Source organism: Phyllostomus discolor, chromosome 1, assembly GCF_004126475.2.
Source record: "Phyllostomus discolor isolate MPI-MPIP mPhyDis1 chromosome 1, mPhyDis1.pri.v3, whole genome shotgun sequence".
In the NCBI taxonomy this organism is placed as follows: Eukaryota; Metazoa; Chordata; class Mammalia; order Chiroptera; family Phyllostomidae; genus Phyllostomus; species Phyllostomus discolor.
In genome coordinates this window covers 90,201,934-90,222,616 of record NC_040903.2, presented here as the reverse complement: position 1 = coordinate 90,222,616, position 20,683 = coordinate 90,201,934, and the positions used below count along the sequence as shown (strand labels likewise).

The following is a 20,683-nucleotide window of genomic DNA, read 5'->3' as shown; positions in this document are numbered from 1 at the left end:
CAGGCAATGTCCAAAAGGAAGAGTGAGAAGCAAGGGAAATCAGGCAAGGACTGAAGGCAGTACAAGACAGTATTATCAAGTTAGCTGCTAGGTTTCAAACCTATTGATTGCTCAACTCTGAAAGAGGACAAATGGGATAACATTCTCATTTTACAAATGAGGACACTGAGACACACAAAGGTGGAATAAGTTGCCCAAAGACACATGACTAATGAGTAGTAGTGCTGAGATTTAGGACTACTCTTTCCACCAATAGCATTATTTTTGATTCTGCCACTGGTTCCTTTCTTCACCTTTCTTAAGTGCCTACTCTGTGTGTCTGGCAAGATGTTAGGAAAACAGATAAACATCTCCATGCTAACCGAGATCATTTTAATAAGCATTAGCTGTAGGCCACTGCCATCATTAATTCTAATCCCTGCCATTCTTTTTTCTTTTCTAAAATTGCTGTTTGTACATGTTCTTGCTCTGTGGACAACTCTTGCTTTTTATATATATCATCTCAGTGACCATTACAGCTTGATTTTAGACTTTTAACCTCTAAACCTGTAAAAGGATAAATTTCTGTGGCTTTTAAGCCACCTGATTTGTGGTTGTTATGGTAGTTCTAGGACACTAATACAGGGCTTTTATAATTAGTGAAAATTAAACTCTTACTACCTGTAATGATTTCCCCCACCTTTCAAAACTAAACTGTGCCTATTCACTATGGAATAATTTAAGTAAAAGGTATAATTAAACCCTATTTACTTAGAAAAATCTGAACCTTTGAAAAATACAACTTAAGACATAAGCTTTGTTCTTCTAGAATTGTAGGGGATTTTTATTTGCATAGCTTGCTCACAGACCTTACTTTAAATAAATAACTATAATAGATTACCAAGAATAAAGCAACAAAAAGTAAGGCAAAGAACATCTATACTAAATCCAATAAACTTTCTACTAAATGTGTATATAATTTAAGATGCCAGTGAGTAAAAAGAACAGAAACTTCATTTGATCCACTCAGTGAAGGTTTCTGAAATCTTACTATTGTTGTGACAAAGGACAATTGCTTACTTTAAACATTACTGCTCTACAGTTACTGGTAGAAAACTAGAACATCTCATTTAGCCCCATATTACCTTACCAATGTCCTCACACAAATATTTTTAGATTTTGTACTTTGTGAAATTCAAATTCCTCAGTGTTGTTGGACACAACCATTCACTCAAATGATACACATACATGACAACTCAATGCTGTGTATCATTGAGAAGCATACATGATATGGACAGATATATGTAGTATATGCATATTTTCATACACTTATGTTATTTACAGAAATAAACATTTACATTAACTTGCTCATATGATAGTAGGTGGAGATGCACATATAAAGTTAACTTTAAGAATGAACAGATTTTTAAAAAATAAAAGTATATATGGAACGAAAAGATACCTGCTAAGAGCTATTTCTTTTTAGGTAAAGACAAAATTATGTTGATCCTTCAACAGCTTTCTAAAATAATCTAGCCTGAAAAATTAAATTTTGTAATGGAAATAATTTACCACCATGATTTGAATTTAAAAATATATATTTAAAAAAAGAAAATATATTAAAGAGTGTAACTCGTCAGTGATTGCTTTGGAACCACAAAAAGGCATCGAAAGAGGAAGAGAGACAGGTCAACAGTCCCAAACAAATAAACTGTTGAGTTTATCAATCTGATACTTCTTCCTAAAATCACTATATTCCTTTGAAGTTATTGAATACGAAAGCTGCAAGTAGAAGGGGATCTCACATACTGAACACTTTGGTATACTTACAGGAGATTTATGAATATCAGCCTCTACAAATATGTAGGAAATAAACCAGTAAGACATTGATAAAAACATTAAATAATAAAACAAATGGGTCAGAAGGCACATTCTGAAGAATACAACCCAGTAAATGAGAGAATGAAGGTTTAATATTAAAGAAAAATCCTCAAAACTTATTTGAGGCTTAAAAAACTAGTATTTCAAATTACACATGTAAATCTTATGCAAAAACAAAAAGTGTTTTTTTACAAGAACTTTTTATCAGCTCTGAAAGTTTTAAAAATTCAACTGAAGAGAAAATGAATTTTTTTCCAATTTGAGTATTCTATGAAGCACCTCATTTTCTCCTAATTTTTCCTTAAAAAAAAAAAAGAAGAGAAAACGAACAAAAACTCAGTTGACATTACTTTGGTATAGAGTTCACTATAGATTCAGTGCTATTTTCTTTATCCTGCTTTTCTTCTTCATGTGGTGAATCTAGTTCATTTCTGCTGGTGTCTTCCTCACTGGAATCACTGTCCAATCCACCTTCAACTCTGGCAGACTTCTTGTCATGGGAAGAATTCCCACACACTTTGTCTGTGGGAACAGCTCCTTTCCTTTGGGGTAAAATAGTGAAAAAGGCTTCTTGCCAGTCTCTTGTTTCCAGGTATTCCAGAATAATCTCAAACACTGAAACAAAGACAAACTGTATACATTTCTTAGCCCAATTCATCACAATGTTGTATACTATATTTTAAAATACACTGCTTTTATGTTATGTTAGGAGTGCTAGAATGTTCTAATAATTACTTTGTTCTTATCATTTTCTTCTCCTTTTGGTTGTCAGAGCCAATTTGCCCCAAAGCTCTCAAGCCTGTTACCTCCTCAATTCAGTTCTTAAACATTCAGGAGTTTACCATTATCACTTGTCAATATTAATTGATAGACACAGAATCTTTTTGCTTCCTTTCTATTCTTTATCCCCTTCACTTCTTTATCCTTTATGTGCTAAAACATAAAACTAGAAAAAAAAGGCTAGGATTAATCTAAATTTTTTTCTATCTTACCTACAAAGAGCCACTCATCTGGGGAGCATCTTGGCCGCTTTTCTTTTTCACATTAGAGGTAAAAATCTAATACTATCTCTAAAGTACTCTCACATTAACACACTACTGAAGGGTTAATTTGGATTACTTTATGGAAAAGTAATTTCCACAATCTATCAAAGGTCTTAGAAGTTCAGTCCTTCAATCAGAAAATTCATTTCTATAATTTCCTAGAGCCTACTATGGAGAAAGTTCTTAGCACATAAAAAGAGCCCAAGAAACAGTTGTGTACCAATAAAAATCTCTACTACATTTTTGTTTTTGAGAGGGGAGGGAGGGATGAAGAAAGAGAGAAACATCAATGTGAGAAGAGAAACAAGGACTGGTTGCCTCTCATAAGCTCCCTGACATGCCTGCAACCCAGGCATGTGCCCTGACTGGGATTGAAACTGATGACTTTTTTGTGTTGTGGTACACTGCCCGACCAACTGAGCTACACTGGTCAGGGCTCTGCTAAAAAAAAAAAAATGTTTGAAGCAAAGCTCCAGGCAAATACTTAGGGTTCAAAAATGTATGTTACAATGTTACTTACAATAATAAAAACAAAAAAAAATCAACAGGAGAATGACTACATTATTGTATATTCAGATGATAAAATATTACATAATCATTAACAATAATTTAATTACGTGAAAATGTATCATTATAAATGGGGCGAAACACCCAGACTTATAACAGTTTGTGTAATAGAATAATAATAAATATGCATAGGAAAAGAACTGGAAGGAACCATACCAAGAAGTTATGACCAAGTATCTCTGGATAGTGTAATTATATCTTATTTATTTTTCTTTACAGTTTTCTTCATTTTTGAAATTTTCTAAAATATGCATGTATTATTTCTATATTCAAATTATATACCATTACATTTTATAATTTTCTCTCCAGCAAGGTATATTATTTTATACATGTCCAAAACGTAAACATGTTATTTTTCAGTGTTTACTCAGGTATATTTTCAGTTTATACCCTTATAGCTTACCATGATTAATTGCCAAAACTTTTCTACTATTCATCTTCACAAAATTTCCAAGGGGAAGCTGTGCATGGTCAATTCCATGATCTGATGCTTGTTTATATGTGAGTCCCTAAAACAAAGACACTGTAACTTGGGACTAGAACATTAGGTTATTTTAACTTAAAGTCTACGACAGAATCAGTAATTTTTAGGAAAGACTTTAATTCAGAGAATATTATCTGAAGTATGTGTGTGTTTGTGTGTGTATATATATTTAACTGCTAATTTGGAAATATTCTCTTGACAATAAGACAGTCGGGATGTTTAGGGCACTTGTTTTAAACAGTTTACAAATGAGGAAACCAAAGACATGTTCCCTCCCTCTGTCACAAAGTCCTTCAGTGGCAGAACCATAGGAAAAACTTGGTCCATGCCTCCTGACTCAAATACTTGTTCACTGTTCAACACTGCCTTTCTCTTAGTTTCAAATACTCAAACTGAATTCCTGGAGGAGCACCATCACTCTTCCCATGAATGCAAAAGATGCGCAGATTAAACTATGTTTCAATTATATAACACTAAGAGGGAGATATGACAAAAACATTCTATGAAAAGCTGAACTGAAAAAAAATTTAAATTGCCTATAAGTTATGTTTTTCCCTTTCTATCAATTAAAAGATTAGTGAATATGAAGAATTTTCTCTTCTCAAAATTAAAACTTTTAAAGCCTGGGTCTAATCAGAATTGAAATAGCCAGAAGACAGAGTACAGGACAGGAGAAAAAAGAACTAAATTTCTCCATCAGTAGTTTGTGTATTTTAAGGACAAATAATTAATGATGATTGATGTGGATGCTTCTGAAAACAAAATTGTTTTAGTTCAAAGACATAAACAACATGAAAGATAAAATTTGGTTCTATATAAATAACAAAATAGAATTTTCCACTAAGAAAATAATTTAAAAAGCTAAACATCATTCTGATAAAATTCCCTCTGACGCTATAGAGATTCGCTGTCCAATTATAGCCACATGTGACTACTTAAATTTAAACTGATTACAATTTTCAAAAATTCTGTTTCTCAATTATATTGTATCCATTTCATGCGCTCAATAGCCATTGGGCTACCACACTGGACAGAATGATATAAACATTTCTAACACTGGAGAGTTCTACTGCACAGTGGTTCTACACAAGAATAACAAATTTATATTGTTTTGCTGACAGTACTTCCTCAGACACTTAGTAAACATGTTTTTTCTTTAGTTGGGTTGAATTTAGCATATTGCAAAGAAGCTGACAAAGTACAAAATGTTGTTTTCTGTTAGAAAGGCCATTTCTGTAGCTTTTCATTCGAATGAGGATAAGGAGGTAGAAAGAGACAAAAGTAGAAATATAAGAGAACAGAAAATATATCACATGAATACCACATATTTAAAATATAAATTTATCAGTTTTGTTATAAATTTTACCAGTGGCCAAGAAATTGATTAGCAGCAGCATCTTCTATCCACACAGCAAACTGTTTAAGCAGAACAAGCTGCCTGGTTTCAAGTATCTGCTTTCCCACCTACTACAACTGATTTTAGACTTAAGTTCTCTAGGCCTTCAGTTCCTCAGCTGTAAAATGGAGATAATAATAGCACTGACCTCACTGGTTTACAGTGAGGATTAAGCATACTGATATACAGGTGAAGCGAAAGTAGATTTATAGTTGTGATTACATGAAACACAGTGTATTCTCATATTATTATTAATTATTGTATTATTTTCCATATGAACAACTGAACATCTAATTTTGCCCCACCTTATGTGAAGTGCTTTGCTTAGCCAGAAAAGTGACTGCATTATAGCAGGCACTCAACAGAGATCAGCTATCATCAGTATTATTACTACTATCAAACAGTATCATTGTTATTATTGACAAAATTGATATATCAATTTTACGTACAAGCAAAAGCAAAATTAAAAACTTAGTACCTTGTGATGGTTGTGATCTACTAATCCTCCAATCACATAAGCCTTTGATTCATCTAATTCCTTCAGTACATTAGGGGAATCTGATGTAAGATATATCAGGTCTTCTTTCTTTATGAATTCACTATAGTGCTCTGGTTTAATGTGAATATCCTTTAAGACACAAGGGGAAGATATTACTAATAGAATTTTGTGAAAATTGGCTATAATCATTTTGAGAGGAAGTGAATCATATTAAAGGAAGTATGAAAGAATGTTGTTACAATGTACTATTTATAACCTTCTACTTTAACTCCTATCACCTCACACCTTAATTAATTAAGTGGGCTTCAAATGCTATTTTGGTCTCCCACCTCAGATCCTTCCAATTTACTTCCATATGCTAATGACAGACTCATTTTCTAAAAACACCAATTTCAATGTTTTATCTTTACCTGTAGGATGAAATTAAAACTCCTTAACTTAGTAACTCTTTTCTGAATATGGCACTTAACCCACCCTTTCTAACTTTGTTCCAACAAAACAAACACACTTTGTCACATATTTGCTCACATGGTTTTCTAGCCCAAGAATGCCTTCTCCAGTTACTTCCCCTCCATCTACATGATCATCAAAAGGAAATGGCTTATAGATTTAATAAATTCCATATACCTATTTCTATAAAGATACATATTTGAAATCATCTTCACCAAAATTTTTAGGTCACAGGTAAAAAACTTAACAATGGGCAGACTTTTGTAAACTATACTGATAGAATAAAAGAAAATATATTATGAGGCTCAGATGACATTTAACCAGTAATTTTTTAAGATTTTATTTATTTAATTTTAGCATGTGGGGAAGGGTGGGAGAAAGAGAGGGAGAGAAACATTGATGTGATAGAGAAACCAATGGGTTGCCCCTGGTACACACCCTGACCGGGGACGAACCCACTACCCGGGCATGTGCCCTGACCAGAAATCAAATGGGCAGCCTTTTGCTTTGCAGGACATCACCCAATCAACTGAGCCACAATGGTCAGGACTTAACCAATAATTGTTAAAGAAATAAGAAATAAAGTAGGACTTGTCTCACCTAAAACATATAACCTATTGATAAATAAACAGCCAGTTTTCTGAAAAATGTTATATTATAATTTGGCCCCTATGTTTAATAAGGGCCCTGAGAGGGTACTGAAATTAGAAACCAGTGAACTTATGTCTCTCTGGAAAGCTGGTGGTATAAATAATAAATATAATAAGCCACAAAATAACGGAAAGTATGCCCACTCAAAGTTGTTACTATTACTTGTTATTCTTAGGAAATTAGGCACAATCATAAAACTTGGTAAATATGTTGTACTTTATACCTTTAAAAAGCCTTTAAAAATGTTCCGCACTCTAGGCTATTAATAAAAATAACTGCAGGCATTATGAGATTTGTGTGTGTGGGAGGGAAAGTTTGTGATGGTCAGAAATGGCTTTGAGAAAGAGTTCAATACCAGCATGTGGACATGAGAACACAAACTTAGAAGGATCGATGCAAGTCCATTTTCAAATTTTAGAGGAACTTCACTCATATATAATGCATAGCCAGTTTACTGGGTAGAGACTAAATAAAGACCTTTAAATTTGTTCCTTTTAAAAAAATGTTTTAAAGTTGGAGGCAAAATAGCAAGTGAGATTTAATGAGAGCAAGTAGAGACAGACATCTGTCTCTGTAGCTTCTCCGATTAGTACCCTTCAACTTAGGTACACTGATTCACAGGGTTCGGAGACTGCTCTCTTCTACTTATTGACATTTTGTAGAACTTAGGTAAAAAATGGAGACCTTTAAGCTTAAAAGTACTTGGAATTGTGTGAAAGTTAATCGACTGTAATTACCTTCCAGTTGACCCATCCTTTGTCATTTTCATCCATGTTCTTTTTCAACTGGCCTCCATGGCTTGTCAAATAAAACTGATAGACAAATTTATAGGCATAGAATGAGAGAGAAAATGACTATTGAAGTACAACATTTTATTCCCTCATACACTAATCTGATCATCAATAGAACAAAATATTTTCATTCTAGAAAAAAATAAATTTGTAGCATGCTTCCAACACACAAGAATAAATTTTTGGTAAAAATGACATGTTTTGCGCATTCCATAACCTGCTAACTTCCTTATTCCATCTACATTTTCACCCCATTTTTCAAGCATAATGTGCCTTTCCCTTAATGATCACTTTTCTATAAACTCCCCGCTTCCATATCAACTTTCCATTCCCTTTCTTTTACCACCACTGGTATTTTTTTAATAGTCCCAAGTCTTTGGAATTCTTTGATTCTGAAACCTGACATCTATTTCAAGTCTAAGCAAGAGTGAGAATATAAAATGCAAAAATATAAAATTATTATCACTTCATAAAAACCAAGTATCGAACCAAAAAAGAATTCCCAGTTCTCAATGTCAGTGAGCCGATGTTAATTATTACATCACCTAAAATTCCGACAGCAGGCAACTTTTTTTCCTATTTTTAGCTTTTTATTTGAAATGTTTTATTTTTTTAATTTTATTTTGATCATTGTTCAAGTACAGTTTTCTGTCCTTTACTCTCATCCCAGCCTACCCACCCATAACCTCCCCACCTCCCTTCCATTTCCAGCCCCCTAGTTTTTGTCCATGTGTCCTTTATATTTGTTCCTGTAAACCCTTCCCCCTTTCCCCTGAAATTCCCTCTCCTCTCCCCTCTGGTCACTGTCAGCCTGTTCTCTATTTCAGTGTCTTTGGCTATCTTTTGCTTGTTTGTTTGTTTTGTTGTTTAGGTTCATGTTAAAGGTGAGATCAAATGGTATTTCTCTTTCACCACCTGGCTTATTTTGTTTAGCATAATGTTTTCCAGTTCCATCCATGCTGTTGCAAAGAGTAGGAGCTCCTTCTTCTTTCTGCTGCATAGAATTCCATCGTATAAATGTACCCTAGTTTTTTGATCCATTCATTTACTGATGGGCACCTAGGTTGCTTCCAGCATTTAGCTATTGTAAATTGTGCTGCTATGAACATTGGGGTGCATAGGTTCTTTTGGACTGGTGTTTCAGGGTTCTTAGGAGATATAATCCCAGCAGTGGAATTTCTGGGTCAAAAGGCAGATCCATTTTTAGTTTTCTGAGAAGTTCCATTCTGTTTTCCATAGTGGTTGTACCAGTCTGCAACCCCACCAACAGTCCACTAGGGTCTCCTTTTCTCCACAACCTCTCCAACACTTGTTGTTTGTTGCTGTTTATGATGGCCATTCTGACCAAAGTGAAGTGGTATCTCATTGTGGTTTTAATTTGCATCTCTCTGATAGCTAGTGATATTGAGCATCTTTTCATGTGTCTCTGGATCCTCTGTGTGTCCTCTTTGGAGATGTGTCTGTTCAAGTCCTTTGCCCATTTTTTAATTGGGTTGCTTGTTTTCTTACAGTGGAGTCATGTAAGTTCTTTACATATTTTGGAGATTAAACTCTTGTCTGAGGTATCATTGGCAAATATGTTTTTCCATACAGTTGGTCCTTTTTATTTTAATACTGTTTTCTTTAGCCATGCAGAAGCTTTTTATTCTGATGAGATCCCATTTGTTTATTCTTTCCTTTATGTCCCTTATGTTTCCTTAATAGTAGGCAACTAGTCTCAAAGCACTCTCTCAATCTAGCTAAGGAAGTATTTTTCAAAATTACCAGTAACTCAAAATCTTCTAAGTAGAATAAACCTACTAACAGCAAAGCACACATCAGTTCCTCCTATTCCCCAGAAGGGAAAGAATGAGACCTAAGAAATGGGTATGAAAATAGATGTGTACCCTTTAACGAAGATGTTCAACTACACAGCAAGGAGCAGGTCAATGTGTACAAGACTGATGATGACCAGGCAGTGTGGCTGAGAATGACATGTGAAAAAAATGTTTAAAATATCTTACTTTATTTTTGCAGAAAAATAAAACATGGTTCAAATAGGCATTTTGTTGTCTAAGGGATTATCTGTAAGACACTTATAAAGGAGTGGGGATTATTCAGGCCTCTCCCCAAGAAAAATATAAGAAAGGAAACTGGAGTTTGTTTTAAAATCTTTCAAACATACCTGCACAGGATGCAGTGCTCGTCGATTTTCTGCATAACATCGTTGAATCTGCTTATGAAGTTTCTTAATGTCCTATACAAGAGTACAAATTTTAAAGCAGCTTTTTCAAAATCATCTATGGCCACTCCACAATCTTAGTGAAATAGAGTAAGTATAAGGGATGACTAGACAGGTACATTTTTTCCTTTTGAAATACAAGTCCTTTCTGATCATTTCCCTTCAATTTCCTTATATAACTTACAAAAAAATCTCTATAAGTCAATACTCTGAAAGTAAATACTTATCACTGTAAGTCAATACTCTGAAAGTAACCCATTATCTCATATTTTGTATCCACTTAAAATGCTAGTTCATGAAAACATTTACTCTTCTTAAAAGTCAACCAAAGGAGAAAAACTCTTAGAGCCATACTATTACTATTTTCATAACTTATCAATGGATTGGAAAGTAATTAAAGCATGTTCTTTGCACTAGCATTATTTAAATAGCCAGATTTCTCAGACTATTAAATAAGAAATAATTCAATTAAGACCATCATATTCCTTATTTTCTTAATTTTGATTAGGGCAAAGAAACACTCACAGATCTTTATGATTAATATGCAGTTATTGAGTTTTACAATCTACCCATGGTATTTGTCTCTCCTATCAATACATATACATATACACATACATAAAAGGAATTCATTAGCTAGTTTAACTTAGGGGGCAGAGTATGAAAAACTTGATTTAAGATTCATTTCAGCATCCAAATTTATATCAAAGTGATACTACATATTAAAGCAAGAATTATTTAGCACAGTTTACCTACACAATTTTTCTGACAATGGTTCATGATACCTTTAATATCATCAAGCTGTCAAAACTGCAGTCAATGATAAGACGAAGTGTGCTGTGAACAACACCTCTTCGAACACGTTTTCTATCATTTCCATCTGAGTTTGATTCCAGTTGACATTGTCGCTCTAACTGCTTTCTCTTGCGTTTTTCCTTCCGCTTTTGTCTAAAGTTAGTAATTGAAATAACTTTTTGTTATTTATATATTCAGATATTTACAAGACTATTCTATATAGACAAAGAAACAATTACTTTTTTTAAATCAGCAGGCTGAGCCATATGAAATTGTCACTTATATGGATCAAAATTGGTCAAATATCAGCAATTTTACACGTGCATCTAAGTTTTAGAAAGGAAGAAAATGAGTTTTCAAAAACAATGTAATGCTTTTTACACAAATCCTAACTATACTACTAATAAATTCATTTATTATTGGTATCATACTCTACTAAGAAAACTTGATAAATATCAATACTCATTTTGAGAATTTTGGTAAATTTACTGTTATAATTCTTCCCCTACATGATTTTCAAGCAACATTTACATGATGTAGGAAAAAAGCAAAGTAAAACTATGAGTGGGAAAAAAAATCTCATACTGTTTCTCTAATCTGCATCAATTATAGTTTATTTTCTCCCAGTAAATTTTGGCATTCTAGGTACAATAACAGTTTCAGCCCAACTATACCTGCAATAGTTCTCAACAAAACCTGCAATAGTTCTTCTAGCAAAATCAATGTTACGCCCAAATTTGATCTCTCTGAGGTGGTTATTTTTGTTCCATATCTAGGACGTGGATGCTAATTATATCCCTTTCCTAAGTCAGTTATTTCAGAAACTGTGCTGCTACACAATAGGTTTTGGGTGAGAAAAGTGTGCAGTGTAAATTCATAAGCACTGCTAAAAACACAATTCAAAACATACAGCTTTAACAGCCAACTGACAGTGTTAGTTAACAACATGCATAGCCCCAATTTTAATTAACACAATTACTTTTAATGTGTAAAAGGACTGTGACAGGTCCAACATTCCATTATTTCTGAATAGGGGTAGAATATATGCATTTTGAAACATACTTGCGGAGTTCTCGTTGTTCTTCCCACTGTTTCTGTTTCATTAGCTTCTTCATTTGTCGTTTAGATATTGGTTCAAACTCTTCACCTAATCTTGGCTTCTGGCTTTCCTCTTGATCTTCACTTAAGTCTTGCTTTCTTTCAACATTAGAGGTCTCAATAAATGCTGGCATCATTTCAGATGACATTATTTGATGCCTCTGAAAAATGGAAAAGCAACTTTTGACATACAGAGATGATTCACACTAAAAAGGAAAAGACAAATGGCCAATAGATGTGATTAAAATTAAACTATATCAGAAATGAATAAAAATGAAATTTAGACAATATATGTCATTTACTGGCAAATGCCTTGTGATAAAATGGGGTGCTTTCATATGCTATTGGTGGCACAATTTTTCCAGCAGGCTACACATATGTAGATTTCAAGAGCTTTAAAATGTTGATACCCTCGATTCAGTAATTTATTTCCTTAGAATAAATTCTTGTTAATGAATCAGAAATATACATAAAATTAATGCAAAAGGGTATGCAGTAATCCCCCCTTATCTGCAGTGAATACATTCTAAGATTCCCTAGTGGATGTCCAAAAGGTAGATAATACTAAACCCTACATGTACTGTTTTTTCCTATACATGCATACATAATAAAGTTGAATTTATAAGCTAGGCACAGAAAGAGATGAAAAATAACTAATAAAAAGTAGAACAATTATCCCTACATACTTTAATAAAAATTATGTGAATGTGGTCTCTCTCATAACTGAGATGGCTAAGTGACTAATGTTGGGCAGAGTATACAGCATGGATATGCTGGACAAAGGGATACTCACACCTGGGTGGGATGAAGCAGGATGGCCTTAGATTTCATCATGCTACTCAGACGGTGTGCAATTAAAACTTATAAATAGTTTAATTCTGGAATTGTCCATTTAACATTATTAGACTGTGGTTGACAGCAGGTAACTGAAACCATGGAAATCAAAAGAGTGGATTGGGTGGAAGGAGAACCATTTCATGTACTGCTGTGTTATTTTTAACAATGAAAAATTTGGAAACTACTTGAAATTACCTCTACTGTTGAAAGTAAAAGGGATTAAATAAATCAGAGTTTATTGATGATAGCGGCTAGGAATACTAAGTAGCCAGTAAAAATTATGTTTCCCAAAATTATTTAGTGATAAAGAAAAATGGTGATGCTAAATAAGAAAATCAAAACAAAAAATATACAGCATATCCAATTTTGTTTTAAAAAGCACAAACATTTCATTCATACCCATGGTATTCTGCATTTTCTAAATTTTATAGAATAAAAACATATTGTTTTATAATATAAAACTATTATTTTTTAAAAGAAGAAAAGCACTTTTTGAAGTCACCTTTAATGTTATAATATGAGGGAAATGTTACTTTCATTATTTGGGAATATACTCACAATTGGTTTTTGACAGAACATACGCTACAGATCTACATATTTGGGATAGTGCGAAAAACAAATCTGGTTGCCCCCTTCCATATATTTCATTGTAAATTCATAATTATAAATTTTCCACTTTAGTCATGGTAAAAAAAACACAAAATACTTAAGTTGAATCTGTAATCACTCGTGGAGTGCTTAGGGCCACCACAAACATCTTTATTTGCATTTAACCACAGACACCTTTATATCTGTTTTTTAGAACTGGATTTCCCTTCAGATTAGGAAAAATAACTAGAAATATTGAGATTTCTCTTTAACAAATTATTAACACCAAAGCTAAAAAATGTTATTTATTATTTATCCGTACCAAAGACTAAGTATACAAATGTTCAACTGGTTTTAAAGAAAATCGTATGATTCTTCCTTTTCACAGAAATAGCTAAGATGTATGGAGAAGCTAACATCTAAAAGAAGAAAAATCACAATTCAGAAATGGAAAGACAAAACCTTCGCAGAACATAATTTAAGAAGTAGTTTTATTATATGATTCTTGCTTTCTTTAAAAGTGCAATGTTGTAACAGGACATACAGGGATAACTAAGCAAACTTGGAAAGTTTACCAAATTTTGACTGCGAGAAAAGAAATTTTAAGATGTGCTTTGGGAGCTACAGCAAAAACCCTGGCATGAACTAGGTCCCAAAATTACTATGAAGGAGAAAGAGTCATCTAGTAACACAAGTAAGAGTTCACAGGTTTTCCTTAAACCACTAATCAGAGTATCCTTAGTTTAAAGGAACACCAGCTAGACATAACAGCTCAAATTCAATTCTACACTGAAAACTCCACATGGGCAGGGATGACATCTGCTTTTGCCCAACCTTATAGTACCAGTACTAACAGGGGACCTGGCACTTTCTTGCTTATATATTGGTGAAATAAATAAATGAGTGAATATATTACAAAGGATTTTTAAAATAACAATAGCAGACATTAATCCTTACCATGCTTAACCAAAAAAAAGCATCTAATTTAATCCTTAAAACCAACACTATAAAGTAGTCAGTATCATGCCTACTTTACAAAGGAAAAAGGCACAGTGAGGTTAATTACAAATACCAAGCTACTAAATAATTCCTAAGAAACAAGGCACCTAGAACAAATTTAGCACAAAGTAGGTCCTTAAAATATTGTACTTGTTGGATGAATAGATGAATGAAGTAATGGAGTTATGATTCAAACCCAGATGTAACTCTTCTTCCCAGAAATCCAAGATCTTATTTAGAAAATAAAGGTTTCCAAAGAATGTAAAAGAGCTATGATGCTTTAGTCCTGCTGTTGGAAGGCTCTCAGATTTGTGTCACTGAAAGACGACAAAAAACACAGCTCCAGTTTAATTCACATGCTACTAAATAAAAAAATTGGGACAGACTTCCTGAGAAGTTTTGAGGCACCCTGCCTCCCAATCTTGAAAGACATGACAATAGTAGATAAAAGATAGAAAGGAAAAAACAAAAAAGATACAGCCTCTCTCAAAAACAAAAGCAAGAACTAGAATAGACATTGTTCCTGCTGGGTATGCTATGCAAAGGCAACTGGGAGTCTCCCTGGCTTTAAAGTAGGAAGAATAGTAGTAACACAAGACAGAAGGTGGGAGATGGGAGACAGTTTCACATGAACCCTCAACCTAGTGTTGGGGGTGGAAACAAAAATTTCAATATATTAGACAAACTCCAGATTACCTGGAGTCCAAGAGGTAAATGATTAGAAGATATGCTGGCAATCTGACTCAGAATTCAGACAGAAATAGAGTGAAAAACAGTATGTCATAGCAGTTAAAAGATCTGAATTACAGAATGAAATACAGACAAAATGGCAGAGATAAAAGTATAACCTTGAATGTATTTACCAGTAATTTTTATAAAGGTTGAAAGATAAACATTCAACTTAAGAACTCAGAAACAGAGGAAACTCAGTACACCTGAAAAGATTAAAAGAAAATTTTAAAGTAATTACTGTGATTCCCCAGGATCACTTTTATTTTACTTCTTTTCCAGAGATAGTAAATTAAAGTTAGCAATGTGTGTATCCAAAACAACGTGGAGAAAACATAAGCTAAACTTCCCATTAAACATGCAAACTTACACAATTAAAATTTACAGGAAATAATATTTTAAGACTATTTCCATTATCACTGGCATTTTTTGCTAGTTCTCTATTAGGTTCAAAAATTGCAAGCATTAATTGGCTCTATGATATGAAAGTTACAAAAAGCAACGAATAGCAGTATTTTACAGCTCAAGTACACTAGGGGGAGCTTTCGCCTTTCCTACCTAAGAAGTCTTAGAAACCCTGTCAAGTACATAGCTAGATCATAAGCTAGTCAACATCGTCATATTATTTTTAAAGCTCTCTCCAATTAAGAAAATGCACTATAGTAAGTGAATTTTTTGAAGCTTTGAGTAAGCTAGATATCTTCAGGCATGAATACAATACAAATGATGTTGGCTTGAGACTGCACTCTTCACATACAAGGATACGTACCAACTCCCACTGAGTATTGCCATGCAATAAGCAGTTCACTATGCACTAGCTTGTTCCGATTACAAGTTAAATAAAATATGTATGATGTTTACTGGATATATTTGCTTTCTTATTTTAGTTTTGGCCACAGTTTATTAAGCTCTACAGCACAGAGTTCTGTGTTCTTCCCTCACATGCAGTGACGCTCTCACAGAACATTTTCAGTCATTTAACCACATTCCACAAATATTTAAGAACCGTATTTTTAACAATTATAGAAATATTTGTGTGAAATTTTGTTAGCACCGAATTTTTTAAATGGTTCATTTAGTCACATAAATAGGTTGTCAGGTGGTCTTATAAAACTAAAAACTGGATAAATATGACTAAGGCCATTTGGTGTGGGAAGAACACACAAAAGAAGGGTTTCAATATTCCTTGTATTTCCACTTCTTAGCAGATTTAAATAGGAAAAACACACATCAAAAATCAGCGACTGGGCAAAGTTAAAACAAAAAACTTTCATAGATTTTATGATTGGGCTAACATATTCTTCATAAATAATGACACAGACTCTCAGAAAAATCCAAACGAATTTTGATATAACTGCAGAATGGAATTAAATGATCTGACAGTGACAGGGAAAGAACACATTTTTCAAACCGCGCCCGCCAAATCTACAGTAGTAGAAACTGCGCTTGGTTCAGCTGTCAGGCCTCAGGCAGAGGGTTGGGCTGGGATAAGGAGAGGCGCAGGATTTAAAAAATAAAAAGTGAGAAAATCATCTGTTGCTATCCTCTTTATATCTCTACAAAAATGGCCCAATTTTAACACTTAATATTTTATTTCCGTGGAATCAGGTAACAATTCGGTCTTCTTAAAATCGTCCTGAGCTCACCACGATAGGGCTAAAAGCACAGCAGCACCTTTCCCCTTTGTTCGCTATCTTTCCGAGCGCTCAACAACGTCAGCCCCCCAAAAGGAGATAAATAGAGTAAAAGAGGTAAAGCGACTTGCCCACGGTCTCTAGCCAGGAAGTGACAAAACCGTAACTCGTTTCCTGGCCCTTCAGACTCCACATTTCCCTCTCCCTTCGTTCTCTGGAAACTCACTCTTCACAAACTAGGGACTGGATCTCGACCCCGAAAGAGATATCGACAGCTGGCAACCCACAGGGGTGGACAGAGCCTGGACCCTCTCTCCCCTCTTGGCCACGCGCTGGAGGACGCTCTTGAGAGGCGGGATTAAGCTGAAACTAGCCAATCAGGGAGCTTCTTGGCGGGCCTAGAGGGCGCACTCTATGACGCCACTTCCTCCGGCAACTGGGTCGCGGCTGCCACTTCCACAGCCTCACTCTCCTCTCCCCCGGAAGCCGTTATAGCTCATTGACAGTGGCACTGGCTGAGCGTCTCTTTTGTGGTCAGAGGACATCAAAGGGTAGGCGAGAGCCAGCCTCAGTTCCAGAAGACTTACTAAGACAAGGAGTTGTCAGGGAACCCGAGAGCACGCGAAAAAAGTCTTTCTGGAATGGTCTTGATGCCGTTCACGAGTCCTCCCTCGGAAACTTCAACTCCCAGAGGCAGGGATATTGGCTTCGGCTGTTTCGTCTACGTCAAGTAACTGCGCCAACTCCAGACCCGCCACGGGAATAAGGGGAGGGAGTTGGTGTGGGGCGGAGTCAGCAGTCCTTATGGTTTTTGGAGTGGGAATTGATGTGTGTTTTACCTCTTGGAAGCACCAGTGTACCTGTGGACATGTGATTCATTCAGGTGTTCCTGGGAGGATATTGGGTCGGAAGGAGACTTAAGACATTCCTACTCTTGAAAATTAAAAATACGAAACAGTGACGAAAGGCTCTTTGTTAGAGATGAGGGCAAAGCATCTCTTGCCTACACTATAATATGTACAGAAGGTTGTCAATGTAATATGATTTTACACAATTCAAATGGAAAATCCAATTTTAAAAGTGAGTCAAATTTCCAATAAGAGGCAGTTAAGTTAGAATGTTTAAGCTTGCAATTGGAAATCTTTCCATTCTTTAAGTTATTTCTCCTATTCTGTTTTGCAAAACGTCAGATGACATTTCATTGTTTATAATATTTGATTTTATGTAACTTTGCTATATAGAGACCAAGTCAACAGAAAGAACTGAAACATAATCTCGTAGATTGTCGTTTTGTGTTTAGTTTTTTTTTTTTATTTGGTCCTACTTTTAACAAGTGATTATTGTAAAATTTAAAGATAATAAAGTTTGAATCAATGAAGAAGAAGACTGTTATCAGTAGGGAAACAATTCTGAAGTAAACTATTCTTGATATTTGAAAACATTTGAACATGTTTAAAGGTTTCAGGGAATAAAAATCAAATTCAGAATTTGAGTTTTCTAAAAGAATTGAAATTTATCTATTAAATAAATTTAATTACAAAAATGAAGTTAATATTGCTTCAAACCTCAAATATTTCTTGAAAAACTGTCAGCTGAACACTGTCGTGAGTCACTCTCTGTTTCTTCCTAATCTCAAATCTAAAAGATCTCTTAATTGGCTCCATTTCTGATTTGTTAGTAGGGCATCTTTTTTCAGCTGCTTCCATACCCGGGCAAAGAGTAGCTGAGGGAGGATTAGTAACTGGATATTTAGCCCTTCACATGTAGGTCATTACACTCAGGCTGACACAGTGATGTGCCGAATCTTTTAACAGCTGTTCAGTTTTTCTTCAGGGATCTGTTATTATGAGTCATTATATATTTTTTCAGAATTATATGGACTCCTGGACTCCTTAGATATTTAAAAAAATTTAAGTCACTTTAAAAACTCATATGTAGTAGTGGAGTCAGTAATTTTTCTTTTGACAAAGCTACTTAACTTTATAGTCATGGTGCAAAATTTGAAATGGTTCTAGTATCAATCCAAAACAAGCACTAAAAAGTGCCAGCAAAAATAAAAAAAAATTTAAAAAAGACTTTGACCAAAGATCTAAGCATATAAAAGGTATAGGAAGGTAAAATCATGACATGAAATAATCTTATTTTCATTGATTTGTAAAATTCATCTTTTTGACACATATGTAGAGTTCCATATATTTTTGGACTTAGTACTCTTGATACAAAGATAATCATGATTAGTATCCTTAAGGAATTCCTAGTCTAGTGGTAGAACCAGCAACACAAAAATACCATATAACATAATATACTTGAGATGCTTGTACATGGAAAGGAGCAACTAACTACTCTTGGATGCAGGAGCCAGTTTCAGAAGTTTAATAAGTTTGCTCCATCTTGGGAAGTAAGTAGGGGTCTTCCAGATATGAAGAAGAGAAAGGTATTTAAAATATTGGGAACAGTGGAAGTAAAAATGTCATAGTTTGGCACATGACTGAAAAGTTTTGGGTAGGAGGAGGAAGAAGAAAGAAAGAAAAGCCCTAAGTGTTCTTACAATTTGGACAATTATAGGAATGTGATTTTTTTACCTGGGTCATTTACAGAATAATGGAAGAAAAGCAGGTTTTGGAAAAAAAATGATTTTGAATATGTGGGTTCTGGGTAGTCTGCAGAACATCTAAGTAGAAACAGATTTAGAAATCATCACATATTTGGTAATTTAAACCAACATATGAGATTGAAATTGAAGAGATGTTAGTCCATGGTTGCAAATTTATAATGGTTACAAGGACTAGAAGTTAACAAAAGAGAAAAGCTATCTGGGAGAATAGTGTCACAAACATGAGAACACATTCTCTATTTAATCGGTGTCCAAGTTCCAAGTAGGAATGTGGGCTAATGACATCAGATCTCAATTTTTAAATAGCAGCCAAAAATCAATTTTTATGTGAAACTTGGATTTTTAGTATTGTCAATAATTAAAAAAATACTGAGTGTGCTAAATAAAACATGTCTGTGAATCACATTCAGACACTTGGCAGCCAGTATTTTAAACCGGACCAGGTTGTAGTGTGAGAAGAGGGTAAAGATAGAACCAGAATTTTAGATCACAAAAACATTAATAATGGTTTTTGGAAGAGTTATGAGTTCCTCCAATTGTGTGGCCTGAGAACATTGGGCAATCACCACAAATTTCATTATTTTAAGTCTAATTCTAATATTTTATTAAGTGTGAGAATATTGCACAGCAAGTTGGGATGGGGAGTTGTGGGCACAGAACAACACTTGTGAATACAGCCAGTCCAGAGGACTATACAGCCAGTCCCTGCAGGTTCCAAGGGTCGTTGCTGATGTGTACTGCAGGGTGGGGCAAAAGTGAGTTTATCATAGTAAGAGTGTGAAACAATTTATTCTTGTATTGATATTTATTAATTGTATTATCTTCCATACAAGCAACTGTAAACCTATTTTAGTTTTATCGTGTATGTAGTTAGGCCTACAATGGTTATTCTGTGCTGAACATGTACAGACTTTTTTCTTGTAATTATTCCCTAATGATACAGTATAACAACTATTTATATAGTGTTTGCATTGTATTAGGTATTATAAAGTAATCTAGAGATGATTCAAAGTGTATGGGAGGATGTGCATAGGTTATATGCAAATACTACCTCATTTTGTATAAGGGACTTGAGTACTCTTCAATTTTGGTATCCATGGGCATCCTGGAACTAATCTCATGTGGATACCAAGGGACAATTGTACACTAATTTCCAGCTAAGAAAACCAAATATAAATGAACTTTCAAAGATGACTTGAAAGGTACCTAAAAGCAGAATCAATATATCATTTATAATAAATTCAACTAGCATTTTTATTGACTTCAAAAATAAAAGTTAAACATTTTTGTATTCCTTATTTACCCCCCTTCCAAGTAATATGAATGTTGAAGACTCTAGGAAGGCGACTATGGAGGCAGTATAGTCTGAATTGTCTCATAAAAATAGGTAGAGCATCTAGGATAGGAAAACACTAATGACAACATATTCA

General features: G+C 34.2%; 1 protein-coding gene across 7 annotated transcripts; it reads right to left on the bottom strand.

The window, feature by feature from the left end:
- Positions 1 to 933: 933 nt before the first annotated feature.
- On the bottom strand, positions 934 to 17,340 carry TRMT10A (tRNA methyltransferase 10A). Of its 7 annotated transcripts, none has more exons than XM_036026091.1 (8): positions 17,227 to 17,340; positions 11,817 to 12,013; positions 10,745 to 10,907; positions 9,906 to 9,977; positions 7,688 to 7,762; positions 5,829 to 5,978; positions 3,874 to 3,979; positions 934 to 2,475 (listed from the first exon to the last, which is right to left on the bottom strand). In XM_036026091.1, the coding sequence occupies exons 2-8, from the start codon at positions 11,999 to 12,001 to the stop codon at positions 2,207 to 2,209; spliced, it is 1,020 nt and encodes a 339-aa protein (XP_035881984.1). In that variant the 5' UTR covers positions 12,002 to 12,013; positions 17,227 to 17,340; the 3' UTR covers positions 934 to 2,206. The 7 variants fall into 7 exon arrangements, with proteins under 7 accessions (XP_035881984.1, XP_028363916.1, XP_035881963.1 ...); XM_028508115.2 differs by lacking the exon at positions 17,227 to 17,340 and adding an exon at positions 16,771 to 16,997; XM_036026070.1 differs by lacking the exon at positions 17,227 to 17,340 and adding an exon at positions 16,775 to 16,997.
- Positions 17,341 to 20,683: the final 3,343 nt, after the last annotated feature.

Bases quoted from the DNA above. Each gene is read 5' to 3' on its own strand.
- TRMT10A (XM_036026070.1), bottom strand. From the start codon at position 16,834: ATGTGGAGTCTGAAGGGCCAGGAAACGAGTTACGGTTTTGTCACTTCC. The intron at 10,908-11,816 runs GTATGTTTCAAA...TACTAACTTTAG, and splicing joins GAACAACGAGAACTCCGCAA to ACAAAAGCGGAAGGAAAAAC. The intron at 7,763-9,905 runs GTATGTTTGAAA...TTTGTCTATCAG, and splicing joins GAGCACTGCATCCTGTGCAG to TTTTATTTGACAAGCCATGG.